This window comes from Pogonomyrmex barbatus, unplaced genomic scaffold (genome assembly GCF_055798465.1).
Source record: "Pogonomyrmex barbatus isolate J1 unplaced genomic scaffold, ASM5579846v1 scaffold3, whole genome shotgun sequence".
NCBI lineage: Eukaryota > Metazoa > Arthropoda > Insecta > Hymenoptera > Formicidae > Pogonomyrmex > Pogonomyrmex barbatus.
In genome coordinates, this window is record NW_028297127.1 from 19,496,218 (window position 1) to 19,517,652 (window position 21,435).

At 33.8% G+C, this 21,435-nt stretch overlaps 3 protein-coding genes across 5 annotated transcripts in view; 2 read left to right on the forward strand and 1 right to left on the reverse strand.

The window, feature by feature from the left end:
- Dgk (diacyl glycerol kinase 1) overlaps positions 1-9,254 on the forward strand; it is an 86,036-nt gene extending 76,782 nt beyond the window's left edge. The window contains exons 8-18 of one of the 2 annotated variants that reach the window (XM_011633872.3): positions 113-162; positions 1,655-1,729; positions 1,910-2,147; positions 2,336-2,541; positions 3,039-3,212; positions 3,558-3,849; positions 4,201-4,325; positions 4,497-4,784; positions 5,027-5,228; positions 5,341-5,522; positions 5,908-9,254. In XM_011633872.3, coding sequence (XP_011632174.1) covers positions 113-162; positions 1,655-1,729; positions 1,910-2,147; positions 2,336-2,541; positions 3,039-3,212; positions 3,558-3,849; positions 4,201-4,325; positions 4,497-4,784; positions 5,027-5,228; positions 5,341-5,522; positions 5,908-5,997 — 1,922 coding nt within the window. In that variant the 3' untranslated portion in view covers positions 5,998-9,254. Of the gene's footprint in view, positions 1-112; positions 163-1,654; positions 1,730-1,909; positions 2,148-2,335; positions 2,542-3,038; positions 3,213-3,557; positions 3,850-4,200; positions 4,326-4,496; positions 4,785-4,856; positions 5,229-5,340; positions 5,523-5,907 lie in introns of those variants that run through there. The other variant, XM_025217511.2, reaches the window with a different exon arrangement.
- A 1,159-nt stretch (positions 9,255-10,413) lies between these two features.
- Ge-1 (Enhancer of mRNA-decapping protein 4 homolog Ge-1) lies at positions 10,414-17,313 on the forward strand. Of its 2 annotated transcripts, none has more exons than XM_089080279.1 (9): positions 10,414-10,660; positions 10,733-10,801; positions 11,443-11,648; positions 11,836-12,215; positions 12,301-12,569; positions 12,655-14,297; positions 14,381-14,588; positions 14,667-14,954; positions 15,061-17,313. In XM_089080279.1, the coding sequence occupies exons 2-9, from the start codon at positions 10,749-10,751 to the stop codon at positions 15,248-15,250; spliced, it is 3,237 nt and encodes a 1,078-aa protein (XP_088936405.1). In that variant the 5' UTR covers positions 10,414-10,660; positions 10,733-10,748; the 3' UTR covers positions 15,251-17,313. The 2 variants fall into 2 exon arrangements, with proteins under 2 accessions (XP_088936405.1, XP_011632173.2); XM_011633871.2 differs by having other exon boundaries at positions 10,415-10,595.
- A 1,934-nt stretch (positions 17,314-19,247) lies between these two features.
- On the reverse strand, positions 19,248-20,985 carry LOC105423906 (rRNA-processing protein UTP23 homolog). Its single transcript, XM_011633870.3, has 3 exons — positions 20,768-20,985; positions 20,439-20,671; positions 19,248-19,822 (listed from the first exon to the last, which is right to left on the reverse strand). The coding sequence occupies exons 1-3, from the start codon at positions 20,885-20,887 to the stop codon at positions 19,411-19,413; spliced, it is 765 nt and encodes a 254-aa protein (XP_011632172.3). The 5' UTR covers positions 20,888-20,985; the 3' UTR covers positions 19,248-19,410.
- Between the last annotated feature and the right edge of the window lie 450 nt (positions 20,986-21,435).

Here is a 21,435-nt window from a genome sequence, read left to right on the forward strand (position 1 = left end):
AGTTGTTACAAGTCCATTCCGCCTGGACTTGTAGTGCAGCTGCAACTTGTTGCGCGGCAATTTCGGCTTGCGTTAACTCAATAATCCTTTTTTTTTTTTTTTTTTTTTCCAGTTATGTTCCGGTTGTATGATACAGATGGCAACGGCGTCCTTGACACGAACGTGAGTAAAGAATGATCGTTATCAGTTAACGTTATCACGCATGCCTTACACGTGCACGCAACGTAATACACAATGTCGCTGGTACTAAGCGAACATTGTTAATTGTCACACATAGTCTTATATATTACGATTACATTATAATTATAATGTAGTGTCGTATATTAATAATATGGAGATTAAATAAACGTCGTATCATCGCGGGATGTTGAGAAAAATCACGAGCTGCGGATGAATAAAATCGGTTAACTGAAAGATAATTTCTATTCCAATTTATGTCGGCGAAACTGACTTTTCCTCGGTGAAAATAGATTGACCTTTGCTGCTTAAGTAACAATGGTGGTATAGAATAGCTCTGGCTGATATTAATAGAAGAGATAAATACACTTGTTCTATATTGTTGGCCGCACCCATAACAGGTACGTCAATTGACATGTACCTTATGCCATGAATTACGTAGAACGCGTGTAATTTCCGATGCTTTGGTGACGCGCATCATTGACCTTTTTACAAAACCAGAAAATTATATATTAGTTGACTAATGTACTATTGTTACGATATGAAAATGGCTTATAATGTATAACGATATTACTTAATTATTCAATTATCATGCATCTACATCGGAATAACGTTGTAATACGAAAATGTTTTTCAATTTTTTTTTTTCTACGAATAATACGTGATATAGTAATAAATAAAGAGTAGTATAATCAGCATAATTCAAGACTTCGATTAAAACATTTTTACATTCAAATAATTAAGAAGCATGTACCTTTTGCGATGGAATTTTCGCGGAATGTTAAAACTCCGCGGAACATTGATTTCTGATTTTATATCTCGATAATTACAATTTCAGAAAGGTAAAATAAGCGTTTTACATGCGAAATTGTTTATGGCATTAGGTATTCAATGCATTTGTCATTCAGACATGAGGGGTTAAATATAGAGCGTACATATTGATGCACACACACACACACACACACACACACACACACACACACACACACACACACACACATATATATATATATAGCGCGGAGGCCACGATTTATGCGTTGACATGAAATTACGGCCAAGAAGGATGCCGGGAAAACGGCGGTCGCCGCATAATGTGTTCCATGTTGAATAAATCATTGATATCGCGGTATACAAATTGTGCGCCGCACCGATAAATATTCACGTTGCCGATAGTGGAACCGATAGGGAAGGCAGACGAAAATGAAAATGCGGCAGAGCCGCTGCTTTCGTTCGCATTTGTTCAGCTAGGGCAAATAATTCGCCGAGGAAGGGATACGGATTTTTAATAAAGAATGTATTAGACTTACAATATAATTTAATATACATTTATGAAACATCCTGAAAAGATGACCGATATTTCAAAGTATTTACGCGAGTTGTACATAGCTTAATGATGACGTGTCATGCAACACGCGCGATCAATGCAACGATTATTATCTTTACCTTTGTTGCTAATATCATTATCATGTGTATCTAGGAAATGGACTGCATCGTGAATCAAATGATGAATGTCGCGGAGTATCTCGGTTGGGATGTCTCAGAGCTGAAGCCGGTAAGTGGAAACAAAGGTCGCTTCTAACGAGCAAGATTAAACTATTTTCTTCTTGTTACGATTCAATTAATAGTTTTTTTTCTGTTTTGAGTGGATATCAATAAAAATCTAAGGAATTTTTTGAAATTAGCTGTGCATTTGGGATGAGACCGATATGTGGAAAGTGTAATTTTATTTTAGATTTTACAAGACATGATGATAGAGATTGACTACGATGCAGATGGTACGGTTTCGCTGGAAGAGTGGAAAAGAGGTGGCCTCACGACGATACCTCTGCTGGTTCTTCTGGGTCTGGATTCCCACGTGAAAGAAGATGGAAATCATTTGTGGAGGCTGAAACATTTCAGCAAACCCGCGTACTGCAATCTCTGTCTAAATATGTTGGTTGGCCTCGGCAAGAAAGGACTTTGTTGCGTCTGTAAGTAAGAAATCTTTGACATTACCTCTAGTTCGCGATGCCAGAGCAAACTTAAATCAGCGTAGCGATTGCAAAAACGAAATCGTGTAAAGAACGTGACCAACTGCTTTAAGAACGGGCGCGGTTTTATTCAAAATCAGCGAATGCATGGAATTCGTTGAATAATAAAGACCTCCTTCTCAAACCAGTTTGCAAATACACGGTGCACGAGAGATGCGTACAAAGAGCGCCAGCCTCCTGCATAGCTACTTATGTCAAGAGCAAGAAGACGTCCCAAACAATGGCTCATCATTGGGTCGAAGGTAATTGTCATGGAAAATGTTCCAAATGCAGAAAGACTATCAAGAGTTATAATGGCATCACCGGCTTACACTGCAGATGGTGCCAATTAACCGTGAGTATTTTTTTGTTCAAGTTAGCACTAACACAGGAATGTAAAGTGTGTCATGTCGCTTTATAATTAATTGATTGTATTCATTATCCAAAGCGTCTAAAATATATTCCCGTGATAATATAAAAAATAGAAAAAATACAAATATTAAAATATATAAATATTAAATATTAAAATATATAATTTGAAAGCTAAATTAACTCATTTTTTGACTAGATAAATATTCTAAAAATAGCATTCTATTATAAATTATTCAATAAAATATAAAATCCTATCATATAAAATCCTTTAATGCGATTGACTGAATAATTCAGATGAAAGTAAATTTTTTGATGATTATGAGATATATATATATATATATTTTATGATTAACATAATTTATATATTTATGATTAACTAAAATTTCAAATACGCGCATTAGAAAAGCATAATTTTCATTCATTGAAACGATAATGTAGCGAGAGTAAGTATCCTTAATCGTCTACATGGAAATATTGTAGTTGCACAATAGATGTGCGTCGCAAGTACGAGCGGAATGTACGCTCGGCGAACACGCGGTACACATCCTTCCACCTACGGCAATTTGTCCCGTTGTACTGGATAGACAAAGATCATTGTCAAGGGACAGCAAACGTGGCAGCAGGCACTGTCAGGATAGCTCATCGGTCAGCTCTGTAAGTGCGATATAATACTTCGCATTAATTGTTCTTATCACTGAACCACCGTCTCTCGCGAAGAAACAAGTATAAACTATAAAACCGCTCGTATGTTTAATCATTCAGAAAAATTATAATTTGAGCTTTCTTGGATTGTAAAATAATATTCAGAAATCAAACACACACATAAAACTTAGAACATAGTTAAAATTAAATTTTACAAAGCACATATTGATTTAAAAAAGTGATTAAAAATCATAAAATATTGAAAAAATAAAAATTAAGGAAACTACACTTTCAAACGAAACAATGCATAGAATACCATATATCATTTTTTTGACATAAACGCAATGAATTTAATAGGGTGTTTTCCTGAGCTGCGGTAGCTCGTCGAATCAGCAGCCAGCCATGTCCTTTCAAATCACACCACCGGAGGGCACGACACCGCTTTTAGTTTTTATAAATCCAAAATCGGGCGGCCGACAAGGAGAGCGAATGTTACGGAAATTTCAATACATTCTGAATCCTCGGCAGGTCCATAATCTTGCGATCGGCGGGCCCATGCAAGGCCTGCAAATGTTTAAGGATGTGGAGAATTTTAAAGTGATCTGCTGCGGCGGTGACGGGACGGTCGGCTGGGTTTTGGAAACGATGGGTATGCATCGCGATTTAATTGCGACATGTATATTTAATTAAATTCACGTCGAGAACGCGCGAGTGAAATGAACAACAATTATGTAACGGCAGCACATAAAAGCGGGTGCTTTGAATAAATTTTGCAATATTATGTGCTAATTGTTAATCGTGCACGTAAATCCGATAATAGGTTCATCGACATAGCATAAACCAGCGAATGGCCTGGATTTTAATAGACCTCCATTAACCGATTACACGATAATAAGTTCATCATTTCGATATTGCTTTTCGATGTTGCTTTAATAGGTTACTAATAATTTAATGTTAAACCGCATGTTGTAATCACTGCTTTCACGACTATTTCATTCAGATCGTGTGCAATTTGAAACACAACCTGCCGTTGGCGTTATACCTCTCGGTACAGGCAACGATCTTGCCAGGTGCTTACGCTGGGGTGGTGGTTACGAAGGAGAAGCGGTACACAAAGTGCTTAAGGTAGAGCAACCAGTAATACGCTAATATATGCAGGTTCTCATAAAAAAATCTTTATCATTCTCGTATTTTTATACGTCTGTAAAATGTGAAATGTTTTATTATTCTCTCTAACGTCTAATTACACTGTGTGGGTGTAGCTTCGTTACGTTATGAGGTTTAAACAATTTGTAGAAAATCGAAAAGGCGACGCAGGTGATGATGGATCGCTGGCAAATAGAAGTTTTAGATCAAAAGGACGAGAAGAAATCGAATCAAGATACTATACCGTATAATATCATTAACAATTATTTCTCGGTGGGCGTTGACGCCGCTATTTGCGTCAAGTTTCACATGGAGAGAGAGAAAAATCCCGAGAAGTTTAACAGCAGAATGAAAAACAAGTTGTGGTACTTCGAATACGCGACCACGGAGCAGTTCGCTGCCAGTTGTAAAAATCTCCACGAGGATCTCGAAATAATTGTAAGCATAGCTTAATTAATACGCATATATCATGCATATGTAATATTTTGTAATGTTTGATTAACGGATTAGTATATCGAGTGTCGAATAAAGCCGAGATTCAAATACCAAATGGCAGAACAAGAATTAATCAACCGGTTCCGTTCTAACGTCATCCCGAATACGTACAGCCAAATACGTAATCAATCAGTTCAACGGAATCAATGGAATTCGTGATGTTACATGCATTTCATCGATTGCAGTGCGACGGTACGCCTCTGGATTTGGCGCACGGTCCATCCCTGCAAGGAGTCGCATTACTAAACATTCCTTTCACTCACGGTGGTTCGAATCTCTGGGGCGAACATCACACGCGGCATCGCCTTGGTAAACGAAAAAAGCGACCCGACAAAGAACTCAGTACCAGTAGTTTCAATTCCGTAGATCTCACGGCCGCTATTCAAGGTGAGCTCAACACGAGCGAGATAATCGGTTTTTCGCGAACGAAATAATATTCGCGCGCAGGAGGATCGTACAATATTTAATGTAATATCGAATACTTATCTATTGTCTGCAGACATCGGAGACAATCTCATAGAAGTAATCGGTTTGGAGAACTGCTTGCATATGGGTCAAGTAAAGACCGGACTCCGACATTCTGGCAGAAGATTGGCCCAATGTAGCAGCGTCACCATCATCACGAGTAAACGATTCCCCATGCAAATCGATGGCGAACCATGGATGCAGGGTCCTTGCACGGTGAGCTGAAGCAAAACAACAAATTTAAAATATTCGTGGCAAATATTTTGAGATCAGCAGGGAGCTCTTTCTTTGCGAAAATTTTATCGAACGTTTTTTTAGCGAGAGAATAAAAATAATATTTTCTTTAATTTTCTAAATTTTGTCTTCAACAAATAATATTATTAAGTATTAAATAATTAAGATTTTTTTGCGCTGCTTGAAAATTAATTGACAAATATTATACATTTAATTAATTACAGATATTATACAATTATTTAGAATAAATATTTAGTCTAAAGTTTGTTATGCATCATAACATCATGGAACACTGATTAATTTTTTTATGTCTTCATATTTAACGAATTAAATTATATACAAAGATAAAAAATTTTTTTTGCCACAGATTCACATTACACACAAAAATCAAGTACCGATGCTGATGGCACCACCGCCAGATAAGAGCAAGGGTTTCTTCCGATTTCTAAAGAGGTGAACACACAAGTAATTTTACGCTTTTTACCGAAGGAGAAGGGATACTATCGAGTGAAAAGATCAATTCCAACCTGTTTCTACCCAGTCTTGTCATCGTCCGGTTTATTCCTCTTTATTACGGCGGAAATATATCGATTCTATCATATGTAGTCGCAGCTTCAATACAGGCGAGGAACGCGAGCGTTAACGCGCCTTAGGTATTCTTGTGTACAGTATTTTTCAAAATAAACGGAATTTTATGTCCTAATCTTAAATTACGTCAAGCGGTAGGCTCGATCATCTTAAGCCTTTTCTAGCCGACGCTAGAAACTTTCGATCTTTTGTTTGCTCTTAACTGGTACAGGATACGGATGTGCAATATGTTGTGATAACTCTGTCGCCTGATGACTTATGTGTCGCCTTTGAGCTTGATATAGATTTAATTTATGAATTCGCTTCAATTGAAGTATCTTTAGAATCAATATGCTCGTTGATGTAGAGACATCATCTTTCCAGTTAAGGGAAATGTTACTTTGCGCGGATATCAATCACGTAGCGAGTGCTTTCACGTTCCGAGTTTTGAGTCTACCGCTTCTTATATATATGCAAATCGACTGGCACTGTATTTTTACGCAACAAATAGACGATATATTAACACGGCGAGTTGTGCGGCGTCGTGCAAACGAGAGAGTGAAGTTGTAACGACCACTTCAACGTATAACGCGGATGTGGATACGACGAGTCTATCAAGATTTATCGCCGAACAATTAACGTCTTTAGCGTAGAAAGAATGGGCAAGCAGATGAACTGGACTGGTCGACGTTTTCGCTTGTGATACGTGATATATTCCTAATTCTGGTTCTCCTTTGCACGAGTCCGTCCGTCAAACACGAATCACATACTTTCCTCAATTAACTCTAGATCTTTTGTACCAGAGCTTAGCCGTAAAACGCTTAGACATAAATCATGACTTATTTATTTATTTGTATGATGTATTTATTTATTTATTTATTTCGCATTCGTATTTTATAAGTCAGAGCAATATATCATAAGCATATCAAGTGCGATTGCGTAGCACATTGTAACGTTGGGTTGTTAAATACTTATAATCGCGAAATTATGAAGTCAATATCATTTAATCCACGCAGATTGTAATCAATAGTAAATACAACTTACGTCTTTATTATTTTAGACGTTCATCGATTTTAATAATTGTATATAATCGTTATACTTTCCACATTTATATTTCACATTCACACGTTTCTGCGCGCCTCTCTGCTTGCAGAGAATTGTAACTAAATTTTTCTTGTATATCCTTTAACATACGTTATTATATGTATAAACACTCATATTCTATGCATATTATTGGCGACTCTATGCTCTAAGTATAATGGGTGCTACAAAACGCTTGTCTTCTCTGCTACTATTGTTCCAATTTAAACTTTGTACATCAAATGACGATCGATTCAATATCATTTCTTAAGATTTCCGTAAATATTAAGAAAGAAAATAGCTCCCCTAATATAGCCATTACATGTCTATTAAATCATATAGATTCTTAAATCATATATTTCCGTGCACTTGTTAGATACATTTTGTTAGTACGATACGAAATCTGAGATATATCAATTTTAAATCTAATTGTAGTGAAATGGAACTTTATGTTTTTGTAATTATATACATATATACGCAGACGAGGGAATAATATATACGATACAATTTAAAATCCCGCAGGGACCATCTCGATATAAACGATAAAGATTTTAAATTTTCATATCCTCGTGCAGACCGAGATTTTAATCTTTTGTAATATTTAAATTTTTGCGGCATTTCTCGCGGCTATATAGATTTTACTTGCCTCTACGTATAACGCGGAATAAATTAAAGAATAATGCGTCAACAGTTAATTCTAACAGTTGATTCTAGAGCAGCGAGTATTATATAGGTGAAAGTAGCATAGTTTACATTTATGATAATTCAAAGTACAACATTACATCTCCACTAGATAGATGGTTTTAGCTTCTCTCCACGCACCGGTCGCTCATGATCGTCATTGTTTTTTTACCGCAATTGCGCAATATGATTTACGCGGACGAGTAACGCGGTCGCGATTAGTCGTTAGATAAGTCGAAATACTACGCTTACAAATAAAAGTTATAATCAATGAAGAAGAAAGAAAAAAAAATTTTAATTTTCGAGTCGTTACCTGCTAGCAAGCGAGTTCTAGGAAAGTAAAAACGACGAGAATGAAAAAAAAAATCACCGCAAGGCAAACGGGGATCTATCCTTGCGCGGTTCTACGTCCCTTCGATCTGTGAATACTAACGGCACAATAACGATATTGTTTTTCTATTGGATTGGCGCAGTGTCTCAGTGTGCTTTGTCATTGTGTAACATTATATATGATGCGAAAAGACCCAAAAATTATTCGTTGTGCGGCAGTACGAGAAAATGTAAGACATTCACGATGAAGGCCTGGATTGGAAATTCGATTGCGCACATTTTTGCTAATGCCTGAGACGAAAGAGTCAGAAGGCAGGTATCATACCAGTGCCAGTAATATTCCAAGGAAGGTCTCATCGATGTTTAGAATCTCCAGAACATTGTAGCTACGTTGTAGCTTCGTCGTAAAGAAAATACGAGCAGTGAATCGGAGGTAAAAATTCAACTGAAATTCAGAATTATATTTTAATTAAAATCACTCCACTAATCCCTACGTATCGTCCTGATGCAGAATGAAAACAAATGGACTGATTCTACGAAACAAAGTGGTAAACAAATATTTAATATGTATGGTATTAGAATTGATGTAAGCAAGAGCAAGGGAATGAGCGCAAACAGTTTTAAATTCATTTTTAATGTCTGAATTTAGAATTTAGTTTCACGGGCTAAATCTTTACAATTTTACATTGCTAATAATTATATGAAAATTGAATATCATTAGAGGTACTGTATGCATCATATTTACAATCCGATTCACTTTTCTCCTTCGATTTTCGATGAGTATCCAAAATATGAACCGAAACAATGTCTGGCATACAAACCGTACGCATTATAGTCATTAAGCGCTACTGATGAAGCGAGATTAGCTGAATTTACTGCCATCTTTTTTGGGTCTACGTACGTTTGAGCACTACTGCCATTTTCCAAAGGATAGACACATACGCGAATGAAAAAGCCTGTCTATAGTGTAACATAACGTAAGAAATAAAGTGTAAATTCATCGCGAATGTCTTCTTTCCTATATCAATAAACTTCCGATCTTTTAAAAACTTTTAAGCAAGCGATTAATTTCTTTCAAAGAGACGTATCGTCAGACAAAATAAAATATTCGTACGGCTCAAATAAATTTATGATTTCGTGAGCATGTCAGCTCAAATTTTTAAACTTTTGATTAATTTAAATTCTCTCTTTAACATACATTCTTCCCTTTTTTTTTTTTTTTTTATTAAAGATTAGCAATGTTTAAGAAACTAATTTTATGCCATGCTATTTCATATTTATACTATTTCATCATATTTGATGTTTATAAAAAAAGCTAATTATAAAATGATTGTAATTTGATTAATATATGTATTTTTAATATATTTATTTTTTGTAAATTTGGCTTGGAATTAATATTCGACCCATACTTGGAATCGTCATTTCATGTTTTCTGTTTATTTAACGGAAATTTCCCAAAGCGAACATACGATGTTCTAAGATATCTTAAAAATATCTTAAAAACGTCTTTAAAATATTTTTGTTATTAAATTTAATCAGATAAACTTTTATTAAAACATACTTAAATCTTGATACATGTATAAATTCGTCAAATAAATATATTTTTAATGCAACTCGTACATTTGAAATTACACTCACGAACCAATCGACTCCACGCAGCGCGCAAATTTTCTTCTCAGCCTTTCTATGAAAATTATCTGAAAACGAAAAATTCTTTAAGGCGCGAGGAAAAACATTATTGAAAATCCTTAATCGTAATTTCAGTCAGAAAAAAATATCTTTGATAATCACTTTACCGCGTCCGGACGTTCAAAAAAATCTGTCGTATGACATTAAATATTAGAGCGACCCGTTTGTTCACATTCAAAATATCAATTAGCCTTTGAAACTGGCATCATTAGACTCGATCTACAATAGATAGTTTAAGCTGTAAGAAATTAATCAATCATGATTAATTTCGCCTTACGTTCGACTATGATTGGTCAATTTCTTACGATATAATATGACCAATCAGCTTATCACTCTTCCATAAGAGCGATATATCAATTGGTCTCATTTTTTGCCTCGTTGCCACATCCTATAGGCAGAAGCCATTAGCATCTCGATGGTTTCATGAGAAACCGTTTTCACCGGTATGGACGTGCAAATTTCACCAGCAGGAAATTCTTCGTCGGAGATTGGCAACATTGATTCCGCTCGCATATACTGACAAGTGGGTGATGGCCGCCTGACATTTCACTTTCGTTGAAGTTTACCGAATTGTGTCCTCGCGTGTGCGTGTCCGAGATCATTGCGACAGGCGGTGGTACGACGCCGGTGATGATCGCGCGGCTATTCGGCTAATTTATTCGTTTTGAGAGCGGCACGACGAGGAACGGCGGCATTTATGCCCGAGAGGTGAGGAAGAGCGATCTCGCGGAATGCCGACTCGCGGAAACAGGCCTGCGGCACCGCCGGCTAGGGTTAGGAATCGTTCGCGGGCGATCCGGTCGCGCGCAAGACTCGTGAGACCCCTTAAACTTTTTATCTTACAGGAACACGGCCGGCGACATGAGCAAGACCGGGGAGGACAACTTGAGGCATCTCCATTTTGAGCAGTCTGTGTAAGTTCCGCGATCGAGCGAACCGCGAAGCTTTGTAAGATCTTTTAGAGCTGGTACGATAGGACCTTCGTCTTGTCAAGCCGCTGTGTGTGAGTGACAAGAGAGAAAATATTACAATCATCACCTTGCATTGGGCTCGAAGAAATAGGAAAATGTTAAAGAAAAAAGATTTAAAAAAAGAAAGATTCAAAAGTTTCTTAATATTTATAAAATACATAATCGGTTAATATAGCTTATTATTACTGTTTCTTTATTCCTGTACCTGCTTATGTAACTGAAAGATAGATATTTTACCTTATTGGAATGTACAAATTATTTGTACATTTGTACATTTGTAAAAAATCAATTTGTAGATCTCGAGCATCTATTTGATAAATGCTTTTTGTATTAACTTCTGTACTAAAACTTCTAAATTAACTTTTATACTAATTTTGTATAAAACATTGAACATCATTAATTACAGTCAAATATCATAGTTCTATAGCTCAAATTTTCTTGTGAATATATGAACATATTTTTTTATTGATATATTTTTTTGTCTGTTTGATCTCGTTTTTCTTTATATAAAAAAAAAATTGTAGACAAATATGGCAGCTTTAATTTGTATAATGGTCTTTACACACAACGTTCTGTTTCTATAGGCAATTCAGTGGACGGGAGGATCAACATTCAGTTGAATTATGTAGCACAAATGTAACTATTATTCCTTCCCCTGGTGATCATGACCATGGCAGTTCTAAAGTAAAATTAAAAAATATTGTTGATTTTACATGGGATCATCATCTTTACACTGGCCAATTGTTGGCTGTTCATGTATCTGGAAAATATTTAGCCTATGGTTTAAAAGGTAATACTTAATAAGATTTAGGTTTGCTGTTTGCAATTTTTCTTTTGCCAATGTAATTGAAATATTATGCTTTATATACAATGTGTTTTTTTTAATAAAAAAAATTGCTCTTTTTTTTAATCAAATATTTACATCTATAAAAGTAATTTAGAATGACTTGTATTTAGATGAATTTTCCATCTTCTAGTTGGTACCGGTGGTGGGGTAGTTCGTGTTGTATACAAGGAATTAGAACATAGAGCTCTACTGCGAGGAATGCGTGGTGCTATTCAAGATCTTGCATTCGCCCATGTTTCAAATGCAATTCTTGCGTGTATCGATTATACAGGATCACTTTTTATACATACAATTGAACCTACGCCATCTGAATTATTATGTAGTTTAGTATTACAAGTAGACGCTGAAGATGTTTCTCCAACTAGTCACCGAGTGATCTGGTGTCCATACATCCCAGAGGACGATGCTTCTGACGGAGATGAAGTATCAAAATTATTAGTCTTAACTCGTGGTTCCAAAGTTGAATTGTGGTCGGTTGCAACAGTAACATCAAGATTTAGATCGATAGAGGTATGTAAATACGCATTTGTGTAATTTTGTTCATGTATAGGATATAAATGACAAATAATTTTCATTTTTTTTTTGTCTAAATTAGGCAACAAATCCGAGTATTAAGGAAAGTGGAGGTATGATGGAGATCGATCAGCACACGGGAATGATTGTTGAAGCTACGCTTAGTCCAGACGGTACTGCATTAGCAACTGCTAGTACAGATGGAGAAGTAAAATTCTTTCAAGTCTTCCTTCATGCTAATCCTCATAATGGTCAGCCGCAACCACGTTGTTTACATCAATGGAGGCCTCACGGAGGACGACCCATTTCTTGCCTATTTTTTCTTGATGATCACAAAAACTATCAACCTGAGTGAGTATTTTAAAAATATCATCTCAATGTAAATATATTTCTATTGAGGAAACTCAATAATTAAAGGATATGTCTATTTTTTCAGTGTTCAGTTTTGGAGATTTGCTGTGACGGGATGTGACAATAATTCAGAACTGAAAGTATGGTCGTGCGAATTGTGGACCTGTTTACAAACAATTACGTTTGCTCCAAATCCTTCTACGGGCAAAGTGCCAGTACTAAAAGCAGGCTTAGATCTTAGTGCTGGATATCTATTTCTATCTGATATATATAATAAAATTTTATATATACTAAGTCTTTCAAAAGACAAGGGTGAGGCATTAGCATGTATAAGCACGGTGTCAGAATTTCTCCTGCCATATCCCATTCTAAGCTTTGGAATTGTCGATGCTGATCAACGTAAAATACGGTCAACTGGCGAATCACTGGAAGATCTGTGCGAAGAGATCGAAGAAAACGATGAACAACTTGTCATCTACATGTATCTAGTCCAACCAAAGTCATTACAAGAGTGTCACATTGCCTTTAAACCTGCCTCGCAAGCAAGTGGCAACTATCTTATAGACACACTTGCTCACGATTCGTTAGATTATTCCGAAGATCTGCCAGATATGGGAACCGTTACTCATAACGGCGTGTCCGGAGAAAATTGTGAGGGAAAACGATCTTTGTCTGCTACAATCGAAGCGACAATTAATCACAACACTAGCTTAAACTTAATGACACCTGACGCGTTCAGTTCGCCTGCAAAGAAAGAGAACAACGAATCTAATCCAGAAAGCCCGGATTTGAGAAAAGTCTTATCCAACAGTTCTTCCCTTGCACAAGCGGTACAAGCTTTAAACGCGTCTGATCCACCGCTCGCAAAAACTGAGATAGAAGAACAAGCTCCAGCCAGTTGCGGTAGTAGTCCATCTAGAGAAGTAAGAGAAATCTTGTCTCTTACTAAACCAGATGAAGAAACCGATATCGATGGCAAACCGGAAGCAAAAACGAACGCTGACGAAGATTGGTCTAATATCCCAATGGTCCTGCTTAAAGATGTAAGCGTACACGCGATGCAGGAAGAATTTCCCGAAGACGATGATAATAACGTACAAAGGCAAAAGACAAAAGATGAAACAAAAACGTCGTCCGATGACCCCGGAACATCATGGCGAACAAACAATGACAATCTTAATAATCTTGAATTGAACAACAAATTGAAATCTATTTTAGAGATAATTCAAGATCAATGTCAAGAATTAAAAGAATTACGCGCGGAGGTTACTAGGTTACGGCAAGAATCGCCAGTGTCCACACGAGTAGAATCCACATTAGCAAAAATGTCTGAACAGCAAAACGCGAACTTTGAACAAATCTGTATGAATCTATATGATCAAGTGACTCGTCAACATGAATTTCTAAATACATTCGAGACAACGATCAAAGAAAAGATTGAAACTACTTTGCCACGTACAATTGAAGAAACAATAAAACCATTGAAACATCAAATGAGATTAGATGCAAATCAAATGGATGAACTTTTTCAAAAGAATGTAAGTGAATTGATAAACAGTTCACATGTAAAGGATACTCTATCTTTAACAGCTGCAAATGCAGCTAAACCAGCTCTCGACGTTGCTTTCAAAGAAACATTCACGACTGTTCTTCTACCTAATATGGAAAAGGTTTGCCAAATTATGTTTAAACAAATCCAAGATGTGTTTGCTAAGGGCACTCGTGATTGTAAGTAGCCTATTTCGATTCCATTGTTAACAATTCCATTGTGAAAAATATTTTTCAGCGTATGTAATATATCTTTTTTATAGATTTACAGCATACTGATACAGTTATCAATAAGCAGTGTCAACGTTATAATGAGCAATTGAGCGAAACATTATCAACTTTGATACGCGAAGAAATACAGACTGAATTGAATAGAGTTTTGACGACGATACAAGACAACATTATTCGAGCAGTTCGTGATTCCATACGAGAGAATTTAAATCAACAACTTACCGAAATGTCTAGTGCGCGGTAAGGAACAAATTATAAATCTTAAATTTAAATTATAAATAACATGTTGATAAATATTAAAATTGTCGAAATCTATAGATCGAGAGCTACCACACCTGCTATACCTGTAGCCGCTGTAGCCGATGCTCAAGCACGTGTCATGTCTCTTCTACAAAGAGGTCAACTAAATGCCGCTTTTCAACAGGCCCTGAGTGCTAGTGATTTAGGATTGGTAGTACTAGTGTGTGAGAAAACTGAACCTTCGAGAGTATTTTCGTGTACAGCTCAAGGACAAAGTTCTAGATGTATCTTACAACAACCTGTAATTCTTTCTCTTGTGCAACAATTATCTGCTGATTTGGGACACCGTACCGAATTGAAACACAGGTATTATAAATTATTTTTTTAATTCGTATACAAATTGTGTAATATCAAAATAGACATGTTTCATTTGTCATCATTTCAAGATAATTTTGATAAAAATTTCTTTTAGGTGGCTAGAAGAAGCAATATTAAATTTAGACCCAAATGATCCTGTAACACGAGAACACATGGGCACGGTGCTAATGACCCTGCAAAATCAATTAGCTACGTTCTTAGCGAGTAATCCGAATCATCGATCAACGCGCCGCATGAAAATGCTCGCCATGGCTGCGCGTGCACTGTTAAGTCAGCATCCTTGACCGCCACATTTATGAGATTACACAAATATATGATATAAGATTTTTTACGTTCTGTTTAAAGACTACTTTTATCTAAAAGCAATATTAACAGAAGTCGTGTTTAAGACTGGCAGTAATTTTCATATAGAATATAAACAGATACAGATTTGTGTAAAATCGTTAACACTCAGTTTAATGAACATTCAGATTTGATTTAATTTTATTTAGAAGATGCGTATGTGTTTAATATGACATAAATTTATTATTTTTTTATGCGTTTGAATGTTTCAATGAAATTTTTTTAATAGTTTTCACATAAGCTATACCTGATTTAACTAATGAAAGATAAGAACGTTTTAAATTCAGTGTAATGTTGTTAATTTGACCATAGATAAATATCCTACTTAAAAAAATATTCAGTACTAAACGCTGAAAAAGATAGATTCCTATACTGCTAGGTTTGGCATGAACAATTACATTCTGTATGTATGATGATTAAGGAATTCTCTTATTTGTAAGTTGACAGTAAACATTACAATATTTCTTCAAATTTTGTAATTTCCCTCTTATGTCTAAACATAGACAGTGCACGCATAAATTTCATGACACGTTATATTTAATCATACTTGTACGAAAAGATGCAGTTGTAAAAATTTTTTATTAAAGTATCTAATTTTGAAAACTTTTGACTTAATATAATTGTTTAGACATACAATTTTTTGGCCGAGGAAGATTTTATTTTTGTGACTGAGCAATTTATATGAACCGTGAAAAGTCTTATAATAGAATAATTGATACATTATATGATTATTCAACTGATCAAGATAGAGTTAGATATGAGCGTTTTGCTCTTATAACGTTGAATCCAAATATTTATATCTATAAAAAAGATTATATTATTTAATTTTATAATGGCAGATCTATTTGTAACATAAACTCAAAAACTTTAGACTTTTGGTGCAGCAAAAGGATCTTCGTAATTATCGTTTTTTTGAACTTTAAAAAGATTGTGTGAAAGTGTGTGTGTGTGTGTGTGTGTGTGTTTACATATTCTTGAAAATGCATATGTATATACATATACTTATGCATACATATGCATATATAAACAAATATGAACTTCATATTAAAAAAATATACATTTATCTTTTTCTAACATGAATTTTAATATAAACTTTTATATTATCTTTTTATAATAGCTGCGTAAATATTAGTTATACTTAAAAATTAAATTTTTCCTAACAATTATGCCAAATATCAATTCCCCGAAAATATAGATCTACCATTATTTAATTATGATTATAAATGTATACACATGAAAACATAATATTAACTATCTGAAAGTTCTTATATATGAACAAAACACTGTAAATAATACAGTGCCGCTTACATCGAAAAGATTATTTTCCAACATTTTTATACTTTCTACATATGGAAGTTCCTAATTCCAGGTTCATGTGTTCATCTAAATATGTTAAGATATATACATGTATATTTTTTAAGAAAATGACATATTTAGCATTAAACATTGTTATTAGTTTAATATTATATTCTCTAAAAGATATACATCTTTTTCTAAAGTCAAAACTTTTTATTTTTTTTTAAATCACTATTTTCACATTTGAACTATCACATTTAATCTATTTTAATTATTTTAGAATATAAAATATGCGGGGTGCTATCTTATATGTTTAATAAAATCAAACATTGTAAATTATTTCTATTAGATAATTATTTTATTCATGATAAAAGATATACTAATAATGGCTACAAAATTGTAAAAGATTTCATGAAATTTTATATATTTCGTGTTTAATATGGAAATCACAATGTTTATTTAAAAATCTTATTAAAAAACTTTATACACACACATAGTAAAGTATTTAAATAAATATTTTCTTTTTTAATTCACAAAAGATATTGATTTAATCTATATAAAAATGACTTGTTTTCTTAATTTATAACAATTTTCTACATATTTTTATATTATATTCACAAAATATATTTAAAATTGACACAATCTACTTATATAATTTTATGTCGTACGGTTACTCTTCAATTCTGTTAATAAAGCCTCTTTAATGCGTGACGCTATTTTAATTTTCCTTTTCCTGATTTTACCAGACTTTATACTATTTTTTTTCAATATTGTCATTTCCGGTCTTTTTTTCTTCAAACAACTAAGCGGATTTGGTCCGTCTTTTTTCTTTTTCTTTCTCAATTTACTTCCTTTCTCTTCTAGTCCTGCTTGTTTTCGCGATACTTTTACATTTTTTTTCTCCCATGTAGTACCTACCATGTCATACCTAGATCTTTTTGCTTTATGCATGCATCCGAAGGAGAGTCTAGTGTAGGTGCTTTACCATGTAAATATAGTACAGGAACTCCCGGAATTGTCCTTATTTCATCCTGAAGCTCATGATCTTGTGTCGCAATTGAGGAATTTGCTGATAAACTTTTCGCAATATTCTCACGCGATGAGGTCTTTCAAAAGACTCATCGTAATTTTGGCGATCACGCATTTGTACCGTCTTTCGAAAGACTTTTTCCGAAATTCATGCGGACTATTTTTGTTGCCATGGAGACTACTTTATTATTAGTTGTAAATCTGGCTACAACAACGGAAACCAAAAATAATGTTAAAAAAACAACTAATATAGCAGATATAATTAATATAATTAATACAATTGAGAACAATTATAAAATAAGTAACAATAATACATCAACATCAGCGAATTCTACAATTATAAATGAAAATAAATCACCTAAAGCTAAACCAACCTTAACTCGAGCAAAATCATTACCTGAAGTCATATCATTAAACAATATGAAAGCTGTAAAACGAACAGCTACTAATTTAATGCATAGAGAAATAAAGAAACCTCTTGTCAAATTTGTTGCTAAAACATTAGTAAATAAACCAAATAATAATGCATTGATAACTAATAGTACAGTGAACAAGTTAACCAAAGATATTTCAAATAATATAGATAATAAAGAAAGCAAGTTTAAAAAAATGGGATTTACGAGGTCGTTTGGAATATACAAGTGATAAATTGAAACTAACAGAAGAAAGTGTACTGATCAATGCGTTGCCTATCTGTAGTTTAAATTGAAGCTACCTCTGCCAGGAAGGCAAGACGGCTGATCTTTGAAAAGTTGGAAAAGCAGGAAGGATGCAAAACAAACTGAATTTTTGATCACCGTGATTTGATATTCGACCGTCGCCAGCAACGACTCGCGAAATTCTGACTTGATCTCGTTTATTTTGAACAGACAACAGAAAATAATATCTAGAACATTCAACCGTTTGACAACCAAAAACGCGAACGCGATATTTACATGACTTACAGCTAATATTACAAGACAAAGGAAATCGGAAACGTACAATACCAACAAGGGCACCGCGAACACGAGGAATGCGCGTGACAAAAATGTTATCTTGCGGAACATGCAATGCCAGCAAGAGCATCGCGGACGCGAAGGAACGTTCGAGATTAGAGACGCTAAAAAGAACAGAAAGAACGCCGAGATGTTCGCTCGCGAGAAAAAGGCGGAGCGCTTGAAAATGCACGCTGCGTGGTCACGCAGAACGCTCGCGAAACGTAGGAAATCGCGGACAGCTGCAAAACGCAGATTAAGACTACAAAGACGCGACGCAGACGAAAGACGAGACGCAACGCGGACGATCGCACGCGAGCGAGAAAGAGGCAGCACACTTATTTTTTTAAATCACTATTTTCACATTTTAACTATATCTATTTTAATTATTTTAGAATATAAAATATGCGCGGTATTATCTTATATCTTTAATAAAATCAAACATTGTAAATTATTTCTATTAAATAAGAATTATTCATGATAAAAGATATACTAATAAATACTAATAAATAAAAAGATATATTAATAATAAGATATACTATAAAATTGTAAAAGATTCCATGAAATTTTATGTTTCGTGTTTAATATGGAAATCAGTGTTTATTTAAAAATCTTATTAAAAAACTTTATACGCACATAGTAAAGTATTTAAATAAATATTTTATTCTTTTCTAATTCACAAAAAATATTGATTTAATCTATATAAAAATGACTTGTTTTCTTAATTTTTAACAATTTTTTACATATTTTTATATTATATTCACAAAATATATTTAAAATTGACATAATCTATTTATATAATTTTATGTCGTACGGTTACTCTTCAATTCTGTTAGTAGAGCCTCTTTAATGTGTGACGCTATTTTAATTTTCCTTTTCCTGATTTTACCAGACTTTATACTATTTTTTTTCAATATTGTCATTTCCGGTTTTTTTTTCTTCAAACAACTAAGCGGATTTGGTCCGCCTTTTTTCTTTTTCTTTCTCAATTTACTTCCTTTCTCTTCTATTCCTGCTTCTTTTCGCAATATTTTTATATTTTCTTTCTCCCATGTAGTCATACCTAGATCTTTTTGCTTAACTTCAGCATGCATGCGGCTTGCCTCCGAGGGAGAGTCTAGTGTAGGTGCTTTTCCATGTAAATATATTACAGGAACTCCCGGAATTGTCCTCATTTCATCCTGAAGCTCACGATCTTGTGTCGCAACAATATATCTATAACAAATAAAAAAATATTTGGTATATTACATAAATTTAAAATAAAAATATAAAAAAATTTTCATACACATTGGCTCAGATTCTCTTAAAAAGTCAAACTCTTTAAAATAACAACAATATTTTGCTACGATTTTAAAATAATTTAACATTTGACATAATTTCAAATACATATGAAAACCAATATTTTTATAATTACTTTAATGTACAAAACTCAAATAGACTACCTTTATTTATATATTATTATTGTGAGAGTCAAATGAAAAAATATGTGCTTAACATATGCTTTTAAAAATTATATTTCTATCTTTTTAGAATATATTCAGATTTTTCACTTGATGGTTGCTGAATGAGTTATGATTCATGTAAAGGCTATTTTGATATTCATTATTGAAAATCTAGTAGGTGTGTGTGTGTGTATGTGTGTGTGTGTGTGTGTATACATACACATACACACTAGAAAATCTTTTATATATATATATATGACAAATTATATATTTTCAATATTGACACTAAGTATCAAAACACAGCCAGAATTAAAACAACTTTTGAATTGTCAGGGCCATTTGAATGAAAAATCCATATGTAATCTTGGTTCTATTTATTTATAACATACCTTGAACTATTATTTTTTTCTATCATAGATTGTAAGCATTTCGAACCGTTTATCGGTTTCTTTTCATGTCCACATCTATGTATAGCGTACTGTTTCACTATTTGAGTTGCGCCATTAACTGCTGAAGAAAATATACCGAGTTTTTCGGTTTCCAAAATGATACACGCCGTTGTCAGTAGTTTTACTTCAGATTGAAAATATTTTGCCAACTGCTCCTGTATATTAAACTTGTTCTAAAAAATAATACAACGTAACATATGAATATGTGACAAATAAATGTGAATTGGACACTGAAATCCAATAATATAAATCGAAACAATGTTTATAACCTTTAATGCCGTAAATGCAAATGTGCCATCAATAAGAACTTGAAATGGTTGACGAAACTTATAGTTGTTCACATAAAATCCAAGAATCTTCCGAGCCTTTTTAGTTCGTGAAGTCTTCATTTTGAAAAGAAAACTAAAATTGAATACGAAGAATTGAATACGAAGACCTAAATTATTTCCATGAACTGCATGCTTCGAACCATGGAGATAAAAAAATATGGAGGGAGCATAGTTACAAATTCTGATTCCTAAAATGTTAGGGAAATTCAATCGCGGTCATTTGCTTAAGAACACGTTTTCATTGGTGGATATTTCTGGTAGCGGCATACATCAGCATACATATTTTTTTGTCTCTTTATTAAAAATAAATATTATTTATTGTAGATAAATATTTCTTTATATTTATAAAATATATTAAAATATGCAACAATTTGTTTCAATTTTAAAATACTTTTGCAGCAGAACATATTGATAAATCGGTTTCTTATTATACTAAACTAAAAAATAATGTAAACTAAAAATAATGCTGTTCCACGTTAGTATAATATTCATTATATATCATAAAGACTTATTACTGAAATTATATAACTAATAATGTTATGTTACAATATTTAAAACAATACCCAAAATTTTATAAAAGATATAATAAAAAAAATTTGTATCTATAG

Excerpts from the sequence above, each read along its gene's own strand:
- LOC105423906 (XM_011633870.3), bottom strand. The coding sequence starts at position 20,887 with ATGAAGACTTCACGAACTAAAAAGGCTCGGAAGATTCTTGGATTTTAT. Across the intron at positions 20,672-20,767 it reads TTGCATTTACGGCATTAAAG|AACAAGTTTAATATACAGGA; the intron begins GTTATAAACATT and ends ATTATTTTTTAG. Across the intron at positions 19,823-20,438 it reads GAAAAAAATAATAGTTCAAG|ATATATTGTTGCGACACAAG; the intron begins GTATGTTATAAA and ends TATTTGTTATAG.
- Ge-1 (XM_011633871.2), top strand. Across the intron at positions 12,216-12,300 it reads CAAGATTTAGATCGATAGAG|GCAACAAATCCGAGTATTAA; the intron begins GTATGTAAATAC and ends TGTCTAAATTAG. Across the intron at positions 14,298-14,380 it reads TGCTAAGGGCACTCGTGATT|ATTTACAGCATACTGATACA; the intron begins GTAAGTAGCCTA and ends TCTTTTTTATAG.